General features: G+C 42.9%; 1 protein-coding gene across 1 annotated transcript; it reads right to left on the bottom strand.

Annotated features, from left to right (window-relative positions):
• Positions 1-14,037: 14,037 nt before the first annotated feature.
• On the bottom strand, positions 14,038-24,066 carry LOC135713877 (uncharacterized). Its single transcript, XM_065237081.1, has 2 exons — positions 23,922-24,066; positions 14,038-14,930 (listed from the first exon to the last, which is right to left on the bottom strand). The coding sequence occupies exon 2, from the start codon at positions 14,890-14,892 to the stop codon at positions 14,038-14,040; it is 855 nt and encodes a 284-aa protein (XP_065093153.1). The 5' UTR covers positions 14,893-14,930; positions 23,922-24,066.
• Between the last annotated feature and the right edge of the window lie 6 nt (positions 24,067-24,072).

Genomic DNA, 24,072 nt, shown 5'->3' with positions numbered 1-24,072 from the left:
CGGTCGAGAGAGCTGAGAAGGCGTCCAAACAGAAGCGGAGAGGAGATCGATATTGCGCCGTGATAACGATCGATGTCAAGAATGCGTTCAACAGCGCTAGCTGGGAGGCCATCACCGAAGCACTGCATAGAATGAGGGTCCCTGACTATCTGTGCAGGATCCTGAGGAGTTATTTCCAGAACCGGGTTCTGGTCTACGAGATAGACATGGGACAGAGATCGATTAGGATCACAGCGGGAGTTCCACAAGACTCCACCCTTGGTCCAACGCTCTGGAATGGGATGTACAACGGCGTGCTAACGCTGAAACTGCGGGAGTTCCACAAGGCTCCATCCTTGGTCCAACGCTCTGGAATGGGATGTACAACGGCGTGCTAACGCTGAAACTGCCCAAAGGAGTTGAGATCGTTGGCTTTGCGGACGACGTCGTCTTGACGGTTACAGGCAAGACGCTGGAAGAGGTGGAAGTGTTGTCAACCGAGGCAATAGATACGATTGGTAACTGGATGCAAGGAGCGAAGCTGCAGATAGCCCACCACAAAACAGAAGTGATGTTGGTCAGTAACTGCAAAGCAGTGCAGCGGGCATAAATCACTGTTGGAGAGCACACCATTGTTTCGAAGCGCGTGCTGAAGTATCTGGGAGTGATGATAGACGACCGGCTAAACTTTAACAGCCACATCGAATATGCCTGCGAGAAGACGGCGAAGGTCATCAACGCAATAGCCAAAATCATGCCGAACAATTCTGGTCCAAGCAGCAGCAAGAGGCGTCTTCTGGCTAGTGTGTCCTCATCGATACTAAGGTACGGAGGTCCAGCCTGGACTGAAGCGCTGAAAACGAAGCAGAACCAAAGGAAATTGAGCAGTACGTTCCGGCTCATGGCCTTGCGAGTCGTGAGTGCGTACAGAACCATTTCGATGGAGGCAGTATGCGTTATCGCCGGTATGATCCCAATCGGCATCACCTTGGCGGAGGACTACTAGTGCTATATGACGAGCTAAGCCAGAGGAGTACGAAAAATGGTGAGAACGGAGTCGATGGCTAAATAGAAAACGGTAGATGGACACATAGGTTAATACCGACTCTTTCGACCTGGGTGAACAGGAAGCATGGAGAAGTCGATTTCCACTTGACGCAGTTCCTGTCTGGTCAGGGCTGCTTCAGGAAGTACCTGCATCGGTTCGGACACACAACGTCACCCTTCTGTCCGGAGTGTGGGAATGTGGAAGAATCACCAGAGCACGTGGTCTTCGAATGTCCTAGATTTGATGAGGTGCGAGAGGATATGCTCGCCCTTAGCACGGAGAATGTCGTCGAAGAAATGTGTCGAGAGGTGGGCACTAGAGTGATGCAAAATTTGAAATTTTCGCTTCACAATACTTAAACGATTCCAAATCGGATCCTGACTAACCTCTCAAAATTTGAACCTATTTGGTGAGAAACTGAGATGGCACAAACCATTTGAAGTTTGTATGGGAATTACTATGGTAAAATCAAGATTTTTGTTCATGTCTATCTAATAATTCACCGTATCGGCTTGCTTCAAAAGCTTTCAACTGTACTTGTAGGAAATTTTCCCAGCTACAACTTTTTTGAAGATCACTTTTTGATTAAATGCAAGGATCGAAAGTTATCAATGGTTCAATGCGCTGATGTCTTATGATAATGCTCAATCAACTGCTAAGCAGGCAACATTAGTGTTTCTGGGGCGTTGAATAGGACACAAAAATCATGGCTACTATGTCACACTGCAAAATACAGTGTTGCCTACAAAGCAGCTGCTTGATCATGTCATAAGTTTACCAATCTCTTAAATAATTAATAACTTTTTCCTGTCTCGTTTTACATAGAAACGATCTTCAGCAAAATTAAAGCTGAGAAAATTTTCGATAAGAATGGCTATCGAACTGTTTCGCAGCATAATATGGAAAAAAAAAACTAGAAGGCAATGAACAAAATGTTGAGATTTTCCATAGTAATTTACATGTAAACTTCAAATGGTTTGTGCGAAGTCTGTTTCTAACCAAATGAGTTGTAACTTTGGGAGGCTAATCAGGACCCGATTTGAAACCATTTAAGCACTGTGGAGCGAAAAAGTCAAATTTTGCATCAGTCTAGTGGGCACCTTTAAGCTGGGTTTAGACAGGGCAAGTCAATTGATCAAGTCAGTTGAATTCAACTGACTTGAACGCAAATTGAACGTGTAAACCATGCCATTCAACTGACTTGATCAACTCACTTGAATTGAAAAAAGTTGAACCTTACTCAATTTTTCAAGCCAATTGAATTCAACTGAGTTGGTCAATTGACTTGCCCTGTCTAAACCCAGCTTTAACGCCGTCAGCAGAGCAGTAACGCAGTTCATGTCAGCGCTGCATGGCGAGAAGACCAACTAGAAAGTAGTAATGTGCTCACACAAGTGCGAACTGAAAGCCGAAGCCGGGAGAACTCTCCGTCAGAGTAGGCTGAATCCACCACCGGGGATAACCGAGTAGAACGTAACGCTGGGAGCTAAATGGCTCACAAATTGGAGAGACGATCAGCGAACTGGAAGCGCCAATTAGCTGAGGTAAAGTGAGGTGCGTAATGCACGGCCCCTCCGAAGTAATACGACAAGTGGTTCCGGGGGAAAAGGGCAAGGCGTCTAAGTAGGTTTTAGTGCGGTAAGAATCCCACACACCGTGTCACCGTGACTGTACGCCCAGTCGTCAAGCGGTGGCACGATGTCCTTTTTGAGGATTTCCTCCTGGCAAAAAAAAAACACACACACACACCATTAAAGTAAGTAACTATTTTTGCCGTAGTCAAATGTAAACTAATATAAGCGGTTTACTGAAAATCAGCTTATTGGACGGAACATGGGAGATGAGTGAAAAGAACTTAATTTTGGGTAATTTTTCGGTTCCGTGTAGGGAAATCAATCGAACATCGGACTATCCAAGCCGGAGGTGCACAACGATCTCAGTTCTAACCACCAACCGGTGGTAGCTGAAGTCGACATCAACGTGGCTCCAGCTTCAAGCCACTCCGAAATGAAAGATTCGTGCGTGTTGTCCAAAATCTGGACGACCGCTTCAGACCATTCTGGAAGGTAGCCAAGGTCCTGAAAACTCATCCTAAACCCGTTCCACCTATCAGAGTCGAAAATGATGACGATCCACAGGAGAAAGCAAATGCGATCGGCAAGCATGTCGCTACATCGCATTTGCTTGGCTCGACTATCCAAAGTCCGCTCGATTATCAGGTTGCGCAATGCGTTCAACACCTAGATGCTTCCCCTTGTGTCGTGCTTACGGTGGCTTAAGGTACAGTACAACAGATTTGCTCAGCGCTGAAATGTACCAAGAACATGAAGGCTCCCGGGTTCGACGGGGGTACTTTCCAAGCATCTGGAAGGTAGCAAAAATCATACCAATCCGCAAGCCCGGTAAGCATCCAACATTGCCCTCACGCTACAGACCAATCAGCCTCCATTCAGCGCTGAGTTCGAGAAACTCATTCTCAATAGTTTGCATTCTACTTCCAGAACAGTTTGGGTTCAGGAAGGGGCACTCCATCAATCCCCAGCTAGTACGGGTGATGAATAACATCCGAAGTAACAAACCTGTATCCAAGTCCTCAGCCATGGAATTGCTAGACGTTGAAAAGGTGTTTGACAATGTCTGGCATGAGATTTGGAATTAGATAGGGCTGTGTAGTGCATAAAGGTAAAATGAAAACAAAAATCTTTCAGTGTTAAAAAAAAGTGAGAGCGAGAGTGAAATAATCATCCAGCCAGCTGGGGTATTCCGAACGTCTCTTCGTGTCGGATTTTACAATTACCTATATAGAGAATGTGAGTGTTGAGTGCTGAGAGTGTGTGCGTGTGATAATAAAGGAAAAAAAGTAAAGGGTTGTGTCCTAGACACGACCGCAGTATGACGTAGAACCACACAAAATTGTTGTTTTTCATGCATTTTTGACTATTATACTTTATCTTAAAATTTTCAAGTATTTCAATGTTTCGGTTATGGTTGATTCAAAACAATTTACACATTTTCTTTACAAATATCCATGTGAAATTCCACATGATTTTCATTTGACCACACATAAACAGAATCCACTCAGAAGTACACATGAAATTTACACGCAAATGAATAGTATGTGTGGTCACTAGACTGATGCAAAATTTGAAATTTTCGCTCCACAGTGCTCAAACGGTGCCAAATCGGGTCCTGATTAGCCTCCAAAAGAGAAAACTCATTTTATAAGAAACTGACTTGGCACAAACCATTTGAAGTTTACATGGAAATTACTATGGGAAAACAAAACTTTTTGTTCATTGTCTTCTTGCCTTTTTACACATTGTACTGTTAACACATTCTATTGCTATTCTTATGGGAATTTTTATCAGCTACAACTTTGCAGAAGATCATTTTTCATCCAAACGGCAAATTAAATAGTTATTAATTTTTTAAGAGATTGATAATCTTATGGCAAGATTAAGCAACTGTATTGTGGGCAACACTGTATTCTGCAGTGTGACATAGTAGCCATGATTTTTGTCCTCTATTCTACGCGCCATAAACACCAATGTTGCCTGCTGAACAGTTGATTGAGCATAATCATAAGACATCAGGGACTTGAATCATTAATAATTTTTGTTCCTTACGTTTGATCGAAAAGTGGTTTTCAACAAGTTCAGCTATCATTTTCTAAAGTAGAGTGAACTGGTGAATTTTGAGATAGATATAAACTGAAATTATGGTTTCTCCATAGTAATTCCCATATAAACTTCAAATGGTTTGTGCCAAGTCAGTTTCTCACTAAATGAGTTCAAATTTTGAGAGGCTTATCAGGGCCCAATTTGGAACCATTTGAGCACTGTGGAGCGAAAATTTCAAATTTTGCATCAGTCTAGTGGTCACGCATGGTTTTTAAATGTACATATTTTAAGTAGGGGAATTTACGTATTCTCGGCAACCTAAGCAGCGACCTTCTTTCTATAGCCTTTTTCTCTGAGGAATGCACACATATGCAGTATTGGTTTGTTTACAATCTTTTGCTGCCAGCTGCTCTAACAATTTCAGTCGAAAGAATTGTCAAAAACTGTTTTGAAACGCTTTTAAAAAGCTCCAATCTTCTCTAGTGAGAGCGAGTATTGTCGGCAACCAGTTTTTCTTCGGCAACCGTTCCATTTGAACTGCATGTAAATCTGCTGTTCTATTATCGGCAACTCGAAATCAGCTACAATTTGTAGTGTGTGTGTTTCATTTCAAGAAAACCTTGCTAGATTGCTTTTTCCCAGTGGTAAAAATATAGTCAAATTGAAGCTGAAAGCATAAAGAATCGTTTGCATGCATTCAGCGAAGTGTTTTCGTAAGAAAATCCAGTGAAAATAGTGTTTCAATTTGGGTTGCCGAAAATAGTCTTGCAAGCCGAAGGCGTCATTTCCCCTATGTGGCTGACACATAGATATTGTTTTGTTAGGAGCGGTATTTGAGGGGTGGGGGGGGGGTTAGGAAAGGTTGTTGAGGGGTGGGGAGGGGGTTGGTTAGGAAAGGTTGTTGATGAGTGGGGGAGGGGTTAGGAAAGGTTGTTGATGAGTGGTGGTGGGGGGTTAGGAGAGGTCGTTGAGGGAGGGGAGAGATTGTTGTGAAGGGGGGAGGGGAAGAGATTGTTGTGAAGGGGGGAGAGGGAGAGATTGTTGTGAAGGGGGAGGGGGAGAGGTTGTTGTGAAAGGGGGAGGGGGTTTCATCATTATTGTGGTCACGCCGTGATCCACCTTAAGTCGCTGATTTGGTGCAGGACCAAGCGCCACGCCGTCCGAAGCGACAATGAGCAAAAGCATGACAGCAGCGCTGTTTTATATCTTTTCAGGTTCAGAACCTAATAGGATTTCCCGCAGTTTTTTATGAATGGGGCGGAGCAGAAAGTTTCTTTTGTGCAGAATATGTAAAATAGGATGGACTTTGGATGTTAATATTGACAGTTTTTGGCTACCTGATCACCACATTATCCGGCTTGATCGTATCGACTCCAGGGGGGGTGGTGTTGCGATCATCATCAAGAAAGGAATAAAGTTCTACACGCTGCCGCATATCCGTACTTCTATCATCGAGGCCCTTAGTGTGGAGGTGGAATCATCAACCGGAAACGTCCGGTTCATCGCCGTATACTGCCCTCGTCAGTGTGCTGCCAGCAGCGGACTAAGGATGAAATTCAAGAACGACCTCACCGCTATCACTCGCACGAGCTCACGATTCGTCATTGGGGGCGATCTAAATGCCCGCCACGAAGCATGGCGGAACTATCAGCGGAATCAGAATGGACGTCTGCTCTTCGACCACTCGCAGCATGGGCTGTATACAGTGCAATTTCCGGATGAACCGACATTCATCTCTCCGGCGGGAAACCCTTCCACGCTGGACTTCTTCCTGACGAACTTCGGGCTATCCAAGCCGGTGGCAATTAACGACTTAAGCTCCGATCACCAACCGGTGGTGGCTGAGGTCGGCATCAACATAGCTCTTGCTCCAATCCTACGAAAAGACTACCACCACGTAAACTGGGTCCAGTTTGGACGTGTGGTAGACCTGAACATCAACGAAAATCCGCCGCTTGACACCGTAGAGGACATCGACCGGGCTCTGGAAGGACTCCACCAGGCCATATCCGTGGCTGACGAGACATGCGTTCGACAAGTTCCTGTGAGGGGTAAGTTTGTTGCTATTGATTCCCACACCCAGTTACTGATTCGCTTGAGAAATGTGCGTAGACGCCAGTTTCAGAGGACTGGAGATCTGAGCAAAAAACATGAAATGGCCGATCTGAACAGGCAGATTGCTTCCAGAATGGACTCACTCCGAAATGAAAGTTTCGGGCGTGTTGTCCAGAATCTGGATGACCGCTCCCGTCCATTCTGGAAGGTAGCCAAGGTGCTGAAAACTCATCCCAAACCCATTCCTCCTCTCAGAGTCGGAAATGATGACAATCGGCTCATAACCCCACAAGAGAAAGCAAATGCGATTGGCAATCATATTGCTGCATCGCATTTGCTTGGCTCAACTATCCAAAGTCCGCTCGAAAATCAGGTGACGCAATGCGTACAAAACTTGGATGCCTCCGCTTGTGTCGTCCCTCCGGCAGAAAATATTACAGTGGAGCAGATTTGCTCAGCGCTGAAAAACACCAAGAACATGAAGGCTCCCGGGTTTGACGGTATATTCAACTTGGTATTGAAGAAGCTGAGCACGAAAGTGTACTCGCTTTTGATTGCTATCTTCAACAGATGCTTGGAACTGCACTACTTTCCAAGTATCTGGAAGATAGCAAAAATCATACCAATCCGCAAACCCGGTAAAGATCCATCACTACCTTCCAGCTATAGACCAATCAGCCTCCTTTCAGCGCTGAGCAAATTGTTCGAGAAACTAATTCTCAATCGTTTGCTCAAGTTTGTCGAGGAGAACAACATTCTCCTACCTGAACAGTTTGGGTTTAGGAAAGGGCATTCCACAAATCACCAGCTAGTTCGGGTGATGAATAACATTCGAAGTAACAAAGCTGTATCCAAGTCCACAGCCATGGCATTGCTAGACGTTGAAAAGGCGTTTGACAATGTTTGGCATGACGGACTTGTGTACAAGCTTTGTAACTTCAACTTTCCACCACATCTTGTAAAAATCACCCGTAACTACCTCCAGCAAAGGTCGTTTAAGGTATCGTTGAATGGTTGCAATTCAAACACCTTTTCCATCCCAGCAGGTGTTCCGCAAGGCAGCCTGTTGGGCCCTTTGCTATACAGCATCTACACTTCCGACATTCCTCCCTTGGGCAACGGTTGCGTGTTCTTCCTGTTCGCAGATGATACCGCTATAACCGCCAAGGGAAGGAGGCCTCGTGAAATAACAAACAAACTTCAACGATGCCTTGACGCCTTTGCTGATTATGCCAACACGTGGAAAATCAAAATCAATGCCTCCAAAACCCAATCAATAATGTTCCTCCATCGACAATCTCCCAAACTAAAACCGGCTCCCTCTTGTACTGTAATAATCGATGGCACAAGGGTTGAGTGGTCCACCGAAGTAACATATCTTGGTATGTTATTTGACCAGAAGCTCCTTTTCCGCTCGCACATAGATAGGGCAGTAGTTAAGTGTTCCAATCTAGTTAGGTGCTTGTATCCACTTATTTGCCGCAGATCTCGTCTCTCTAGGCTGAACAAACTGGCTGTCTACAAACAAATCATTAAGCCTGCGATCTTCTACGCAGCTCCGGTGTGGGAATCATGTGCACAAACTCACAGGAACAAAATACAGGTAGCGCAGAACAGGGTATTGAGGATGATCCTAGATCGTCCTTTCGATACCCGCATTTCCGACCTCCATCAAGAGGCTAACATCCCGAAAGTAGATTTTCAAATTAACGAAACTAGGAACAAATTTGTACAGAAATGCAATACATCAGAACATGCTTTGATAAGCAATTTGTATATAGTAGGTTAGGTGTATATAGTAGTTGTAGATTAGTTGTAGCTGTAAATAGTAGTTTTAAGTAGTCTCCTTTTTCCAATTCAAAACAAACCAATCCCACTAAGGTGGTCATACTTTAACAGGCCTGATAGGACTAGGAACAGTAAATAATAATTAAAAATTTCAAAATAACTAAAGTTGAAAAGACGCATCTGTGTCACTTGAAAATTCATACATGTAAACCAAACAAATACAAGAAATATAGATCATTCTTACGTCTGGATGTTAATATAATTGCATATATAGAGGCACCAGATATGTTTTACCGTCAGTTGTGTGTAATTCACCAACTGAATGTCATCAAACATGTCTTCAATGCAATTTTTTGTTCAAATTTGGTAAAACTTGGTTTTACTAATGATTGTGGTATGTTTAAAATTTATTTCCCGGAAAAAAGGGATCATTAAAGTCTGTCTCGTTTTCGGGTTATTGATGAGGGGGGTTAGGAGAGGTATTTGAGGGGGGGGGGGGGGTAGGAGAGGTATTTGAGGGGGGGGGGTTTAGGAGAGGTATTTGAGGGGGGGGGTTTAGGAGAGGTATTTGAGGGGGGGGGTTTAGGAGAGGTATTTGAGGGGGGGGGGTTTAGGAGAGGTATTTGAGGGGGGGTAGGAGGGGTTTGATGGTGGGGGGGGGGGTAGGAGAGGTTTCATGGTGGGGGGGGGGTAGGAGAGGTTTGTTGGTGGGGGAGGGTAGGAGAGGTTGTTGAGGGGGGGGCCGAGAGATTGTTGTGAAGGGCGTGTGTGCTTCTCCTCATTGTGGTCACGCCGTGATCCACCTTAAGCTGCTGATTTGGTCCTGCTTACTGCAGGACCAAGCGCCACGCCGTCCGAAGCGTTAATGAGCAGTGGCATGAGACCAGCGCTGATTTATATCTTTTCAGATTCAAGCAGAATGATGTGCAACCAAGTGGTATTCGTTTATGATGACTGGGTTTGCGAAAAAGGCTTATTTCATGAAAACAGTGATAAAATTATCATTTGTACATTTTCAAAAGTTTAATTATAGAAAAATTGGAAAAATATTTATTTCAACAGGTTCGTAATGTAATATCCTATCGATTGGCGTATTTGGATTTTAATTTCATCTATAAATGACAAAGTTACAAGCGTTCAAAACCTAACACTCCTTCACCACACATATTTTTTGACTTGCACCCCAGTATAGTAGACAAAGACGTAGTTCTACGTCAAAAAGAATCTCGTTACCGCGCTTGCTAGAGTTCGGTCACTTGTTGCCGAAGAATTTGAGCTTCGGGAGCAAAATATGAGAGAATCATTCGATCGGGTGCAAAATTGAGAGAGGCACCGAGAATACGCTGAGTGTTTGGGAGATCGTTTGGTCATCGCGTGGGGTTAAGCTACAAACGAAAAGATCCGAACGGCATTCCGTTAACTATTGTTTTGGCACGCGGACGTGTGCTATTTTTGCTCCGCGATGAAGATGGCCGAAAAATCGACCAAGCGTCACGACAGGCTGGAATTAATAAACATGGTTCAGGAACAGATTTATCTATCTATCTATCTATATATATAAAAATGAATTTCTGTCTGTCTGTCTGCCTGTCTGACCCTTATAGACTCGGAAACTACTGAATTGATTGGCGTGAAAATTTGTAAACAGGGGTTTTTGGGGCCGTGGAAGGTTCTTATGATGGTTCGAGACCCCTCTCCCTTCTGTAAGGGGGGGCTCCCATACAAATGAAACAGAAATTTCTGCATAACTCGAGAACTAATCAAGCAAATGGAACCAAATTAGGCATGTGGGGGCGAGTGTGGGGGTATAAGGAGATAATCATAGGGGGTAGCCCCTTAGATAATAGGGGGGGGGGGCTACGTACAATATAGCATGTTTTTTTTTTTAAATTGGCGCATAAACAAAGCTAATATTGAATCCCGAGCAAGACCGGGCACACTCAGCTAGTAATATATAAATATTTCATAAGATAAGGTAATAGATACAAATACGATTGATATCAAATTACAACTAAATGAACTTTCAATATACCGAAACGAGTTCCCATAATCAAGAAATGAGTTTCAGTCGAATGATACACACCAACGGCATGATGTCATACAGAAAGCATTGGTAAAGGGTGTACAAAGTTAAATTGCATCACTTTCAAAAAGCTCTAACAATTGCCCTTTGGATTCATTTTAATGAAATTTTGGGTGAGTTGGCCTCAGCGTGTATTTTTCACACTGCGTGAGTTTCATTACGAAATTTCTTGTAGTTTTGAAAATGAAGTTGAAGGAACAGCGCGTGCGCGAGAAAATTATGAACACTCACCTTAACAACCCACATTTTTCGCACCGAGCCATCGGAAATATGTTGGGAATCCAACAATCTCGAGAACAATCTACTGTTTCTCGTTTCATAACACGTTTAGCTGTTGATTGGAAGCCAGTGAGTGCAAGAAAAAGTGTTCAGTACTGCGTAAGCTGTACACACGAATTTTGACAAAATTGAGGGGTGATTCACTTGTGTATTTTCGATTCAAGCCAACGTTTTGATGAACATAAAGGGCGAACACGAAATTATTGCGACACATTCGACAGAGCATAACTTTTTTTTTGGGTAAAAATCAACCAAATTTTGCACACTTTCTCAATGATGTGTATTGTGTACATGCTGTCAAACTCGAAGTCGTGTTTTTCGATTCAACGAAAATCGAGGTGAACCAACGCGAGTTGAGAGAACAAATTCTTTCCAAACACCTGGAATTTCCTGACCTGCCGCACCGGCAGTTGGGAAAAATGTTGAACATTCACCATTCAACCGTCTCCAGAGTGTTGAAGCGGTTCCAGGAGCGGTTGACGTTGGACCACGGCAAAGGAGCTGGAAGAAAACCGGGACCGGAGAACAAAAAGACGGAGGGAAAGGTGAAGCGGATGATTAAAGCAAATCCCAACGTCTCAAGCCGTGATTTGGCTAAAAAGATCGGCATGTCGCAGAGCTACGTCCAGAATGCAAAGAAGAGAGCTGGACTACATACATACAAGGTACAGAACTTCCCAAACCGCGATGAGCGGCAACAATCGACGGCTAAAACTCGGGCACGGAAGCTCTACGAGAAGATGCTGACAAAATATGGCTGCTGTGTGATGGACGACGAAACGTATATAAAAGCCGATTTTAAGCAAATTCCGGGGTTGGAGTTTTTCACCGGCAAGAGCAAGTTCGATGTGGACGACAAATTTAAGAAGAAGAAAATGTCGAAGTTCGCCTCAAATATCTCATTTGACAGGCCATCTGCTCTTGCGGACTGAGGAAAGAGCCTTTCGTGACAAAGGGCACAGTAAATGGCGAGATCTACAAATCTGAGTGCCTCGAGAAGCGCCTTTTGCCGTTCTTGCAGCAGCACGACGAAGCTCCGCTATTTTGGCCAGATTTGGCATCATGCCACTATTCTAAAAGTGTCCTGGAGTGGTATGAGGCCAATTCTGTCCATTTTGTTCCAAAGGACATGAATCCGCCAAATTGTCCGGAGCTGCGCCCGGTGGAGCAGTACTGGACAATAATGAAGCGGGAACTTCGGAAGAGCAAGAAGACAGTCAAAGACGAGAAGGACATGTTAAGAAAATGAAAAAAAAAACTGAGAAACTGGTACCGGATGACACTGTAAAGACTTTGATGGAGGGCATCAAGCGAAAATGCGTTCAATTTTACACTCAAGGCTCCCCCTAATAAAAATTGTATGGTTAATTTGCTTAACGACGTGTTCTGGGTATCATCCAAACCATTTGTGGAATAGTTCAATGATTCGGGTTATCGTTCGTTTATGGTTATTTTTTATTAGGGCCATCGATTAACTTTTCTTTTGATTTTTGAAGTAAATATATGTATAAAACTACCCTAAAATTTTGGTTTGATTCTAAACATTATAAGAAAATGGGCATGACATTTTCGGTGTCGCAATAATTTCGTGTTCGCCCTTTATTGAAGTATTTTTTTTATCGAATAAATGTTTATTTTGTGTAATAATGTATGCTTTTGAATTTTTTGAATGTACGTAATTTTCTGAGCATTATAAAAACAAAAGTGTAATTTTATGCATTAATGTATTGAAAATCAGTTATAAGTGTATTCTGTCATTTCAGTGTTTATGTTTACCACTCGAATCGAGGATCAAACGGATCAAACTCTAAGAGAAGAGGTGACAATACGGGGGCAAAAATGAACCACTTTTCTGTCAAACGTGAACCAGCTCGTGATTGGCTGATTTGATGTGCGTAAGATAGAGATAGAGATCGATAAAGATAGAGATAGAAATAGAAATTAAAGAGTAAGAAGCCAATTAATAACTTAAAAATACCCACTGATGAGTAGAACAGTAGAAACAGCAAATGTCGAAGTTCCCCAAGAAATTCATGATCTGTCAGGCGATTTGTTCGTACGCAAAACGGAGCAAGCCTTTCGTAGCAACTACAAGCGTAAATGGCCAAGTCTACATGAATGAGTTCCTGAAGAAATGACTGCAGAAGGATATCAATCCCCCAAACGCACCGGAATTGCGGCCAATCGAAAGATACTGGGCTATAATGAAGCACGAACTCAGTAAACATCCTAAAGTTATCACTACTGAGCAAAAAATGTTAAAGTCATGGTTGAAAGCAGAAAAAAATGTCGATTCAACCGTTGTACAAAACCTTATGGGTGAGATTAAGAAGAAAGGTCGGGCATTTGAATTTGTTGAAGAAATAGAGTGAAATTAAGATACGTAAACCAATCTAATATATAGTAGGGGAAATGACGGCTTCGGCATTACAAACTATTTTCGGCAACCCAAAGTGAAACACTATTTTCACTGGATTTTCTTACGAAAACACTTCGCTGAATGCATGCAAACGATTCTTTATGCTTTCAGCTTCAATTTGACTATATTTTTACCACTAAGAAATAGCAATCTAGCAAGGTTTTCTAGAAATGCAACACACGCACTACAAATTGTAGCTGATTTCGAGTTGCCGATAATAGAACAGCAGATTTACATGCAGTTCAAATGGAACGGTTGCCGAAGAAAAACTGGTTGCCGACAATACTCGCTCTCACTAGAGAAGATTGGAGCTTTGTAAAAGTGTTTCAAAACAGTTTTTGACAATTCTTTCGACTGAAATTGTTAGAGCAGCTGGCAGTAAAAGATTGTAAACAAACCAATACTGCATATGTGTGCGTTCCTTAGAGAAAAAGGCTATAGAAAGAAGGTCGCTGCTTAGGTTGCCGAGAATACGTAAATTCCCCTACTACATTCCTTGAAAATTTCATGACGATTGGTGAGAGACTTACTTTTGGCGAGTACTTCTAAGTTATGCAATTTAACTGTGGACACCCTTTATTCACTTGTCATAAATTGATTTACGGCCTGATTCCCGTGTTAATCAAATTTACATCCACCGGCACCGAAGGCCTTTCGAGGTGAACTAATTACCCATTTACAACGCATCCAATCTGCATTGCACCTCTGTCTGAGCTACGCAGCAACTGCAAACACCCCATCAGCAGTCATTAAGTTAATTAACCTCTCAGTGCGACTTCTGCTGCAAATAATTCAACCCAAATACCACCCATGAGGTACTCACCAGCCCCATTATGAACACCACCGAGTGCGATGCAATCAGGATCCACTCGGCTGTCGATGGGTAGATGTAGTCCATCAGCAGTTGCTGGTACTCCTCGTTCGTTAGATTGCAGTACAACGGATCGCCCACGCAGGTCACATTATGATCGATGAAGCAGTTCTCGTTGTACTCTTCCATATAGTACTCCTCATCGCACAGGACGTCGTTATGGTTGTCCAGGTTGATGATGGTGTAGTACGGAGTAACGTAGGTCTGGTTCCCATCTGCCGATGATTTAGTGCCGTTGTTGCTGTTGGTGGTGCAGCTTCCGGCCGGATCTGGCAAGTTGCTTCCGTTGCGACAAATTGCGCCATTAGAACTCTCCGATAGCGACTGGTCGATTCTCGCACTCATCGTCGAAGCTGTCAGCGACAAGGATGATGAAGATGACGATGATAATAGAGATTCTTGCACTTTAATTACATCGCGCTTCACCAGATGAGTCAGCTGTCGTCTGCTGGCGACGCCGGTCGTGGTCGTCAGTGATATGCTTTTCATCACATCAACGTCGGTGATGGAGTCCTGTTCCCCGAGGGATGCTGCTGAACTTAACGAGTTTGTTGTTTTAGGATAAATCTTATTTCGATTTTCCCATCTGATGGCATCGGCGGAGGCGACTGGCAATACTGTCCAGTGAGGGATGAGCTGGTGCCGGTCAAGGGAAGGAGTACTATTGACCTCCTGAGCGTCGCCCACGCTCAGGGCGGTAAATAGTGCAAGGAACAGTAAATGGAGGGATGACAGAGCCGGGAGCGCCATTCTTCCGGTATTGTTGGAATGCGATGCGAGCAGAGAATCTGAAAAGAGCAGAATAGATATGATGATTATTTATGTTGGAGTCAGAATAATGGCAGCATTAGGTAGGAATTCCAATATGATTGAGGTAGTTTGCGATGAAGTTAATGCAAATGGGAAGTTTATGCTTTGGATTTTTTTTTATATCTAGAATGCATAACATGAATCTTAAATACATTTCACGAGTGTTGAGGTACATGGAATCTCAAATCCATCATGGCCATTAAAATAATGAAAATTAATCTCATTAAATTACTAATCGAAACGCTATGATGTTTCATTTCAGACGGTCTTTGGAATCGGGCTTTCTCAAGGGACATAATGGTATCAACCGGTGGAAACTAACGATTTTGAGTTGGCTCACTATTTGACTAGCCTATTGGTCCCAAGTACATCTATAAGCGTACCCAATTCTAGTCTAAATTCTAGTACTACACTATGTTTGTTTTGATTAGCTATGAAAATTTGACAGATAAAATGAGGGGTTCGTGGATTTTCCTATGTTTCGAGGGGTGCATCGATAAGCTTGGGACCGAAGATAGTACCAGAGCTAAACCAAAAAGTTGAGCACGTTTCATCGGGATTTTCTAATCTTAGAGTTACTTCTATGGTATCCCCCCACTCCGGCTCTCGTTAATCTAGCGACTCGATAATCTGTCATAACGGCAGTGGCGTCGCCCTAACCTCAATCTACCTGTTCAACAACTCTCAAAACGTAAACAAACAAAACGATATTGGTTCAAATGGATACAAATCTGTCAAACTAGAGGACCCTGTGTCCTTTGAAATTGATTTGAATGTAAACATGACCCTAAATAACGTTTTCAAAGTTGTTGAACAGATAAAAAGTGAGGTTACGCGACGCCACTGCATAACGGTCTGTTATGGACATTTTTTACAGTGTTAGGTTGGTACCAATGTTTTGTATGGTTTTGACTGTCAGATTATCAGATCAAGCTCACTAATAAAATTAAGCCATAATAGACGCGATCAGCTCAATCAAACGTACTTTCGAATGTTTCAGTCTCGGAGCACTTAATTTTACATGACATGTTTGTTTACGTCTCATCCTTTGTGTTGAAGATGGATTCCGTCACGTGCGAAACCGAATTTTTTGTCAGTGCGAATTTCAACTTGAGTTAGGTTTTAAAAAGAAGCGAGCCAACTGACGTTTGTCAGAAAATAAGCAGACCCAATCTTGATACCCGATCCAGGTTGAAACTGAATAATAAACGAATTCACTATAAGCAACAATCAATACGAAACTAACGATTTTAAATTGGCTCACTACTTGACTAGCCTATTGGTCCCAAGTAAACGATTAACGTACCCCATTCCGAGCTAATCGATGCACCCCTCGAAACTGTAAGTTGCGGCTTACCTGCCAGCCTATAGCTGGCCTGATTTTCCCCGGCGGGGCGGCTACGAGCAGAGTACTTCCCCCAAAGACGTTCGGATTTGGCTGGATTGATGAACAAAAAGAGAAAGAAATTTGAAATTTAAGACGTCTATTGATAATCTAACCTTCCCTTTCTCCTCACTGATTCTCGGTGACACACGGTGGGGCCCTTCGACGATAGCGGCGGCGGTTGCGGCTTGTTCACGTCGGCTCCAGACACGGTCTGTGCCAAGCGTCTCCTACTTCACTTTAGCTGCGTAGCAGCAGTCCTTGGCGTTTAGTGGGGAGGGGGGATGAGCAAGGCTCCTTTATCGGAACCCCCCGGCGACGATGGTGACGAATCACCGGACCAACTACTCGCCGTAGATGGTTCTGGTAGTCACCGCAGTGCACTACCCAGGCGAACGCTCCTTCGGTTAGGCCTGCTTCGTCCCTCTTTGGCTCTTAACTGCGGTGGCGAGACTGGCTCTACTGGCTGAGCCACCGCAGTGAGGACGGTGGGTGTTCGGGGATCCTTGGGGTTTAGCGGAAAAATCGTTGAAATTTAGCTTCCCTTGGCGGCGATCCGACACCTTTCGCTTCTGCTCACGAACCACGGCACTTTTCGGGGAAACGAAAACGCCACGAAAACGACACTACAACTTCTCGTTTTCACTTAAAACGGACGGGGCAAAACACGCGTCGATTTCCAACCGTGGCTCGTGACTTTCTATTCTTTTTCCGTACTAGCTGACAATCTCCGACAATACAATCTCCGACATCGTTCTCCTGCAACCACGCTCGAATGTTGTGCTGCTTATGTTTTTCGCCTTCGCAGCGGGAGGAGAAACGGGACCTAATTTTATTCTAAACGCGAGACAATTTAAATCGATCATTTTTACACTACATTTTAATCATAAAAACATGCCTACACGAATAAAATCTACTAAGAAAACAACAAAGCAGTGGTGAGTATGTTGCCGAGCGTGTGACCAAAACAAAAACGAATCATAACAGACAAGGCACACGCTCGTGGCAAACACGTTAAAAGGGTGGATTATTAATTGTCGCCCTAGACGAGGGTTACAAAACATAGGAAAATCCACGAACCCCTCATTTTATCTGTCAAACTTTCATTGAGTAGTACTAGAATTTTGACTATAACGGGGCCCGTTAATCGATTTGCTTGGGACCAATAGGCTAGTCAAGTAGTGAGCCAATTTATAATCGTAAGTTTCCATCGGTTGGGGATACTGTTTACGCAGCGAGTACTGCATAATGTACAATTTGAGGTACTAGCTTAAAATAGTACAACCAACAATCAATACGAAACTAACGATTTTAAATTGGCTCACCACTTTAGTAGCCTATTGGTCCCAAGCAAACGATTAACGTACCCTATTCTAGTTGAAATTCTATTACTACACTATGTTTGTTTTGATTCGCTATGAAAGTTTGACAGATAACATCAGGGGTGTGTGGATTGATGCAGAACATGCAGGGGTGAGTGAAATAGCTTGGGACTGCTTGGGACCGTTGTTCTGGTACTGAGTGAGCCAAAAATAATAATAATTTTCTTTGGGACCCAGTGGTCTTAGAGTTACCTCTATGGTACAACCATAGAGGTAACTCTAAGACAAAAAGGTCCCGAAATAACGTGCTCAATTTTTTGGCTCAGCTCTGGTACTCTCTTCGGTCCCAAGGTAATCGATTCACCCCGCGAAACATGGGAAAATCCACTAATTCCTCATTTTATCTGTCAAACTTTCATAGCGAATCAAAACAAACGTTGTGTAGAAGTAGAATTTCGACTAGAACGTACCCCATTCTAGTCGAAATTAAATTCAAAATAATCGTTTGCTTGGGACCAATAGGCTAGTCAAGTAGTGAGCCAATTAAAAATCGTTAGTTTCGTATTGATTGTTGGTAGAACGTTAATACAACGGTGTACTTTGTACGTCTGTCCAAGACATTAAATGCATATAAGCTAAATATGTTGTATTTTATTCAATTTGGCTTATTTTCAACTACATCTGAAGTGGTTTGTCATTTTCGTCGAAGCAGTGTCGATGAAATGCAGAATCAAATCCTGTTGTTCCAGGTTCGAAGAGTGTAACAATGCACATTAATCCTGCTTGGTCATCATCGTCATACGTTGTTTTATGATCACTGACAGTTCATTCGTACACTGAGGCAAATTGACTTAAGAATTTCATAAGGCTCGACTTATGACCTACACATCAACGGCGCCGGTGGTGTAGTGGTAAGCGTGATTACCTCTCACCCCAGCAGGCCTGGATTCAATCCCAGTCGGCGCCGCCGGGATGTTCTGAGGCATAACATCTCTGATCACGCCTTCCTTCGGATGGGAAGTAAAGCCGTTGGTCCCCGGTTCATGAGTTGATGGGTCGATAGGTGTGGGAGCTGCCTTCCTGGCACGTCGGTAGCATTGGTGCTCAGCACGGAAAACAAGATCGTCGGAAAAAACAAACCAAAGGAAAAAAAAATTACCTACACATATGAATTTCATAAGCGTGACTTATGAATGATTTTCGGGTAACATGAGGTAACTCTTATACGCTTTTAACCACTTCATTTTCCCAAGCGGGCCTCGTAATCTGAACGTCCATGGTTCGGTTCCAGTCTGCTCCAATTTATTATTTTTTTGTCAACATTATTTTTCATGAGGCAAATCAGGCAAATTCATACTGATTTCTTTTGGCTAAAATTCATAAGCGGATCTTAAGGAATTCTTATGTCCAATTGCCTCAGTGTAGGAAACTGGTTGATATCGTCATCGTTAGGTTCCATGGCAATAGCTCTTGTACATTCTGCGCGCTTTTCGTTCGCAGCCATCTCCTGTGAAGCTGCCTGGTCGTGCATGCATAGTCGCAAATACTCCTCAACTGTTTTTTCGATGTTGATCTGACTATCGTACTCTCTACGCTTCGCCAGGATACTTGGTTCATGGGAGTCAAACAGCTGAAGGAATTTGTTCCCATCCAGTACGTCACACAACTCGTTTTGGAATGGCACGAATAACATTACCATTTCGCGCTTGTATTCCGACCAGAGATGCCAGATTTATTTCTATGCAATTCCGTAGACTTGTTCAAATCTACGGATTTCTACGGATTTTTTTAGTCGGAGGTGATATTTTTTTTAGTTTACGTTCAATGATAAATCGATGTAAGAACTTTTGAAAAACTAGGGACAGCCCTTTGGGTTGTACGCAATGGTGACGTAGGACTACGTGGTCTTATATAATAAATGTTATTTGCAGGAATTTGTGTTTTGTGTTGGATAGGAATTTGAGCGGGGTTCTCTCTGTTTATACTATAGTATGACTATGATTGCCCTGAAAAGAAGCTTTTGATATGAATTTTAGTTGGGACATGTTCAGAAACTTAACTCTTTTGAAAAATCTTGGTGGCCCTGAAAAGGGCCGATGGTAGTACAGGCATGAATACCATGATACTGTTGCACCTGTAGTTTTTGGCATACTTTCACTGATTGCTTCCCGGAGAGATGTTCAGCCATAGCAAGATGTGCGCGTGAGGACCAGACCAGAGTTGCTCTTTGTAGTGCAGTCAATTCCTGGATAGGATCTGAATCCATTGTGTCCTTCTGACAATCGATGTAGGAGATTCAAAAAATGGGGCCACTTTATCTCTTTTGCACTGAGTGTGAGGAACATCGTAGGCTTTCCCAATTGTCGCATCATGGTGAACAAATTTCTCTTCCTTTGTTGCCAATTCTGTACTGAAATCGGTATTGATTTGAGAAAGGATAGATTTCGCTCAATGCATTGCTCGATGAATAAGGCGGTCCTTAAGGTTGACACGTGTAAAGTTTGCGGTCCCCGTGCACTTAAAAGTGAATTGCAAGCCTTCGGAAACTCTAAGGCGATGAACTTTCATTGACGACGAGTTTCACTGGATGCCATCATGAAATATGTCACCCGAACCCCTGACTTGAATTTCCGTAGATGTCCGAAACATATGGCAGGCAAAGCTATCTCTTCACCGTGCTCGTCATAAATTAATGACAGGCGAACCCTGTTTTGCGCGGGAGCGATCTCCAGGCATTTGTTCTCATTCCAAAGGAGCGTTTCCTCGGTGCTCAAGCAGCAATTCTGTCTCATTATCCACGGCAATGGTTTCCAGCTCAATTTGAGGATCCACTGCAGGGGTTTCAAGACCATCTATGGCAATCTGATCAATTGTGATCCTGTAGCAGTGGTACAGTGAGGTGCCATTTGATGAACACGTTGAAGGCCTGATCATCATCGAGCTGACGGGGAATAGAGCGGCGTCTCTCTTACACAACGCAAACGGTAGAACAACATTCGAGCAAAAAGAAGATTATCAAATAACTATCATATGACACATGTGATTTCGTTCTAATTCCTCAATTTGGTGTAAATTAAACCATTTCTGATCAATTTTTTTATTTCTATGACATCGTTGCTTGCTATTTTTAGAATTCACACAAGCACACCATCAGCAGCTCTTATTATGAGAAAAATTAAAATACATACATTCGTGATGCCCTTGGGCGACAGTGTCGTATGACAGATAATTGAGCAAGAAAACGGTTGACAAGTTGCAGAGGTGTATTTTACTTTATGCTTCTTTCCCTTCAGAATCAGATTATGCTCTAGATTGTAAAATTCGATACTGAAGGGAGACGTACACTGAAGAGAAAAATCCGTAGAAACTGTACCGAATTCCGTAGATTTTGCCTACGGATCCGTATTTCCGCAAAAATTTGTAAAATTGTAGATCTACGGAGATTTCCGAAGCCTACGTGAAATCCTTCCAATATAACATTCGAATTGAAGAAGAAAACGTTTTTACGATCAGACTGATGTGCATCTTTGACTTTTCCAGGTGAACTTTCATAAGATATATTCATTTAATTTCACGGCTCCATCAATGCTGCATCGTAAATATGATGGTAAACAGAAGTAAATTACTCAATTACTCAAAATAAAGATGATTTGTCATCTTGTTATCACTTTGAAGACCATCTAGCACCATTTTATAGTATGGTGCGTGTTGAGTAAATCAAGTTCCGTTGCGTTTTCCGTCGAAAATTGTGAGTATCAATCTGTTTACCTAAAAAAGGCTAAAATGAACATTTATCGAATATTAGCTTCCTATACAACCATTTTCATAATCACCAGCATGATACAATTTTTCCTAAGTAAATTCACTTAATTTCCACTTTCATCCTAGTGGAAATCGCACATATTCACCATTTTCCGAAAAATGCAGCTGCGCAGGAGGTAACCTCTCCCTGTGGGTGCAAACTTGTTATGCATAATTTTCCATGAAAACATCTCCGATCCATACCGAAATAATAACAGTTAGTTTGCAAACACGTTTTCTTACACGATTCAAGCAAAAGTATCCACCGGAAATTATTAGTTTTTCTTTATGGACCGATTTGCCCCAAAAATCGTCTGTTTTACTTGGAGAATTTGGAAACTATCCTCCTTCTAGTAGTTCTCAAAACGGCGCCGGTGGTGCAGTGGTAAGCGTGATTACCTCTCACCCCAGCAGGCCTGGGTTCAATCCCAGTCGGCGCCGCCGGGATGTTCTGAGGCATAACATCTCTGATCACGCCTTCCTTCGGATGGGAAGTAAAGCCGTTGGTCCCCGGTTCATGAGTTGATGGATCGATAGGTAGGGTCCAGAGGTGGGAGCTGCCTTCCTGGCACGTCGGTAGCATTGGTGCTCAGCACGGAAAACAAGATCGACGAAAAAAAAAACAAACCAAAAAAAATAGTAGTTCTCACTTCGAAATGTAGGTGGCGAAATCTTGGAAAAGTTTCACTGCAAGACGCCAATTGCTCTTTCTCTCCTTAGCGTAGAGGGCAGCGAAATCAGCCAAGCAAACATCTTCGAGTCCAGAACGGGTTTCATATTTTTGGACGATATTCATCGTCCACACGTCGGTAGAGTCCGTGTCTTGATTCGTTCGTGGGGCCAAATTGTTGGGATGAATTGCGTTGCTCTACTGCTTTCCGACATTGGTTGGCGAAGCAGATACCATGCAGCTTCCTGCGCAGACATTTCCACAGCGTTGAGCATCTTTAGGCTGACTTTCTTTAGCAAAGCTGCAAAGTCTTGATCTGGATAGTCGTCTTGAAGCTGTATGAGTTCCCGGTGAAGATTACTCACACCTCTGTCGGATTTATTTACGTATTCAACCACATAAGCGGTGTATGACTGAACTTTGGACCAATCCATTCAACCCCTGGATTGCGTGACACCTAGAACCGAATATGAATACTTGTGCGCCTCAGATGTCTCGCAATCTAGGTGTTGAATTTACTGGTCCAAAGTTCAGTCATATACCGCTTAAGCAGGATGGTTGGTCGGCGAATAGATGCTCGAATAACGTCTAAGTAATAATTAAAGGTGCAACGACAGTTGAGGAAAAATGCTTCGAGATTCTCGTGAACCTTCGTCTCCAAAATCTCTCGCATTTCGTTTGTCTTTCCCATCGTCTGATGGAATAGGAAGCAGAACTCTAGTTTCGTCGATCGGCCAGTACGGTATGAGTTAGTAACAACGCGACCCGCTTCATTATTTAGCAGATTCCCACCATCACACCAGATCCCAAACAATAAACACTTTCATCGATTAGCCGAATCAGCTAATTGTATGCCAAGCCAGACGATAGTCAGATTGGATCACTTTCACTGGAATCACGACGATCACCGATAGCATGATGTCACCAGACCACCCAGCAGGAGAATCACCAGAACGCATTAGCAGCGTTTGCAGAAACAAATAAACACCCGCATTGTTCCCACACTCGATACTAACCAAGAACTAACTTCGTAGCATAAGTCGAATTTGTAAATCAGTCTTAACCGATCACTGAATAAAAGTGGAGCATAGCTCCGAGAATATATTTTTTTGGACTTCCTTAAAGGGAAATCCTTAACTAATGCTGAACCGACAACGATTTTCATTTCGTTTGAAACAGATGAACGTATATGTGTGCACCTACCTAAAAAATTCGACTATTATAGGAAAATATTTATATCTACATTTAGAGCGCTCTCGAGTGCACCCTCAGTGAAAACAAAAATTGAATTTTGATTGGAAGATTAATAGCACTAAAATATCGATTTTTAGATCGGTTCACTGAAAATTCAATTGAGTTTAACGATTTTTTGCGTGATAAATATGAGCACTTTCACAGTTGCTAATTGAGATCTTTCCAAACCTGTACCATTATTGCATTAGTATTGTTTTGTGTCAAGTACAACCATACTCTATTTAATGATTCCGGAAAAACATACTGTACTATTCTGGATCAACAATAGAAAAGGGCCCATAAGCATTTGTAAACAAACCGTTCCAAAGCTCTTTACTAACAAAGCGAAGGCCACCCACGCAAACCAACACCATCATCGGATAGGGGAAACTTCTACCTACACGATGATGGTACTGGTTTGTGTGGGCGGCTTTCGATTTGTGAGGAATGGGCTTTGGAACGGTTTGCTTACAAATGCTGATGGGCCCTTTTCTATTGTTGATCCAGTATTGAAAATGATGAGTGTTTCAATTCGATGCCTTCAATAAATTCTACTCACCAATTTCGTATCTCGAGAACAATCGCCGACTGCTTACTCTCCAATAGTTCAAGCTTCAACAATACTTATTCATTTGTAATAATCTTCAAATTCAAAAACACGAGAGCTTCATAATCATTTCAATAGAATTGCTTCCACCTTCACAACCGGC

The sequence above is a fragment of the Ochlerotatus camptorhynchus genome, unplaced genomic scaffold (assembly GCF_037179485.1).
Source record: "Ochlerotatus camptorhynchus isolate MF236.1 unplaced genomic scaffold, CSIRO-AGI_Acam_v1.1 ptg000589l, whole genome shotgun sequence".
Taxonomy (NCBI): domain Eukaryota; kingdom Metazoa; phylum Arthropoda; class Insecta; order Diptera; family Culicidae; genus Ochlerotatus; species Ochlerotatus camptorhynchus.
The sequence above is the reverse complement of the archived record's forward strand: the minus strand, read 5'-3'. Positions and strand labels throughout refer to the sequence as shown.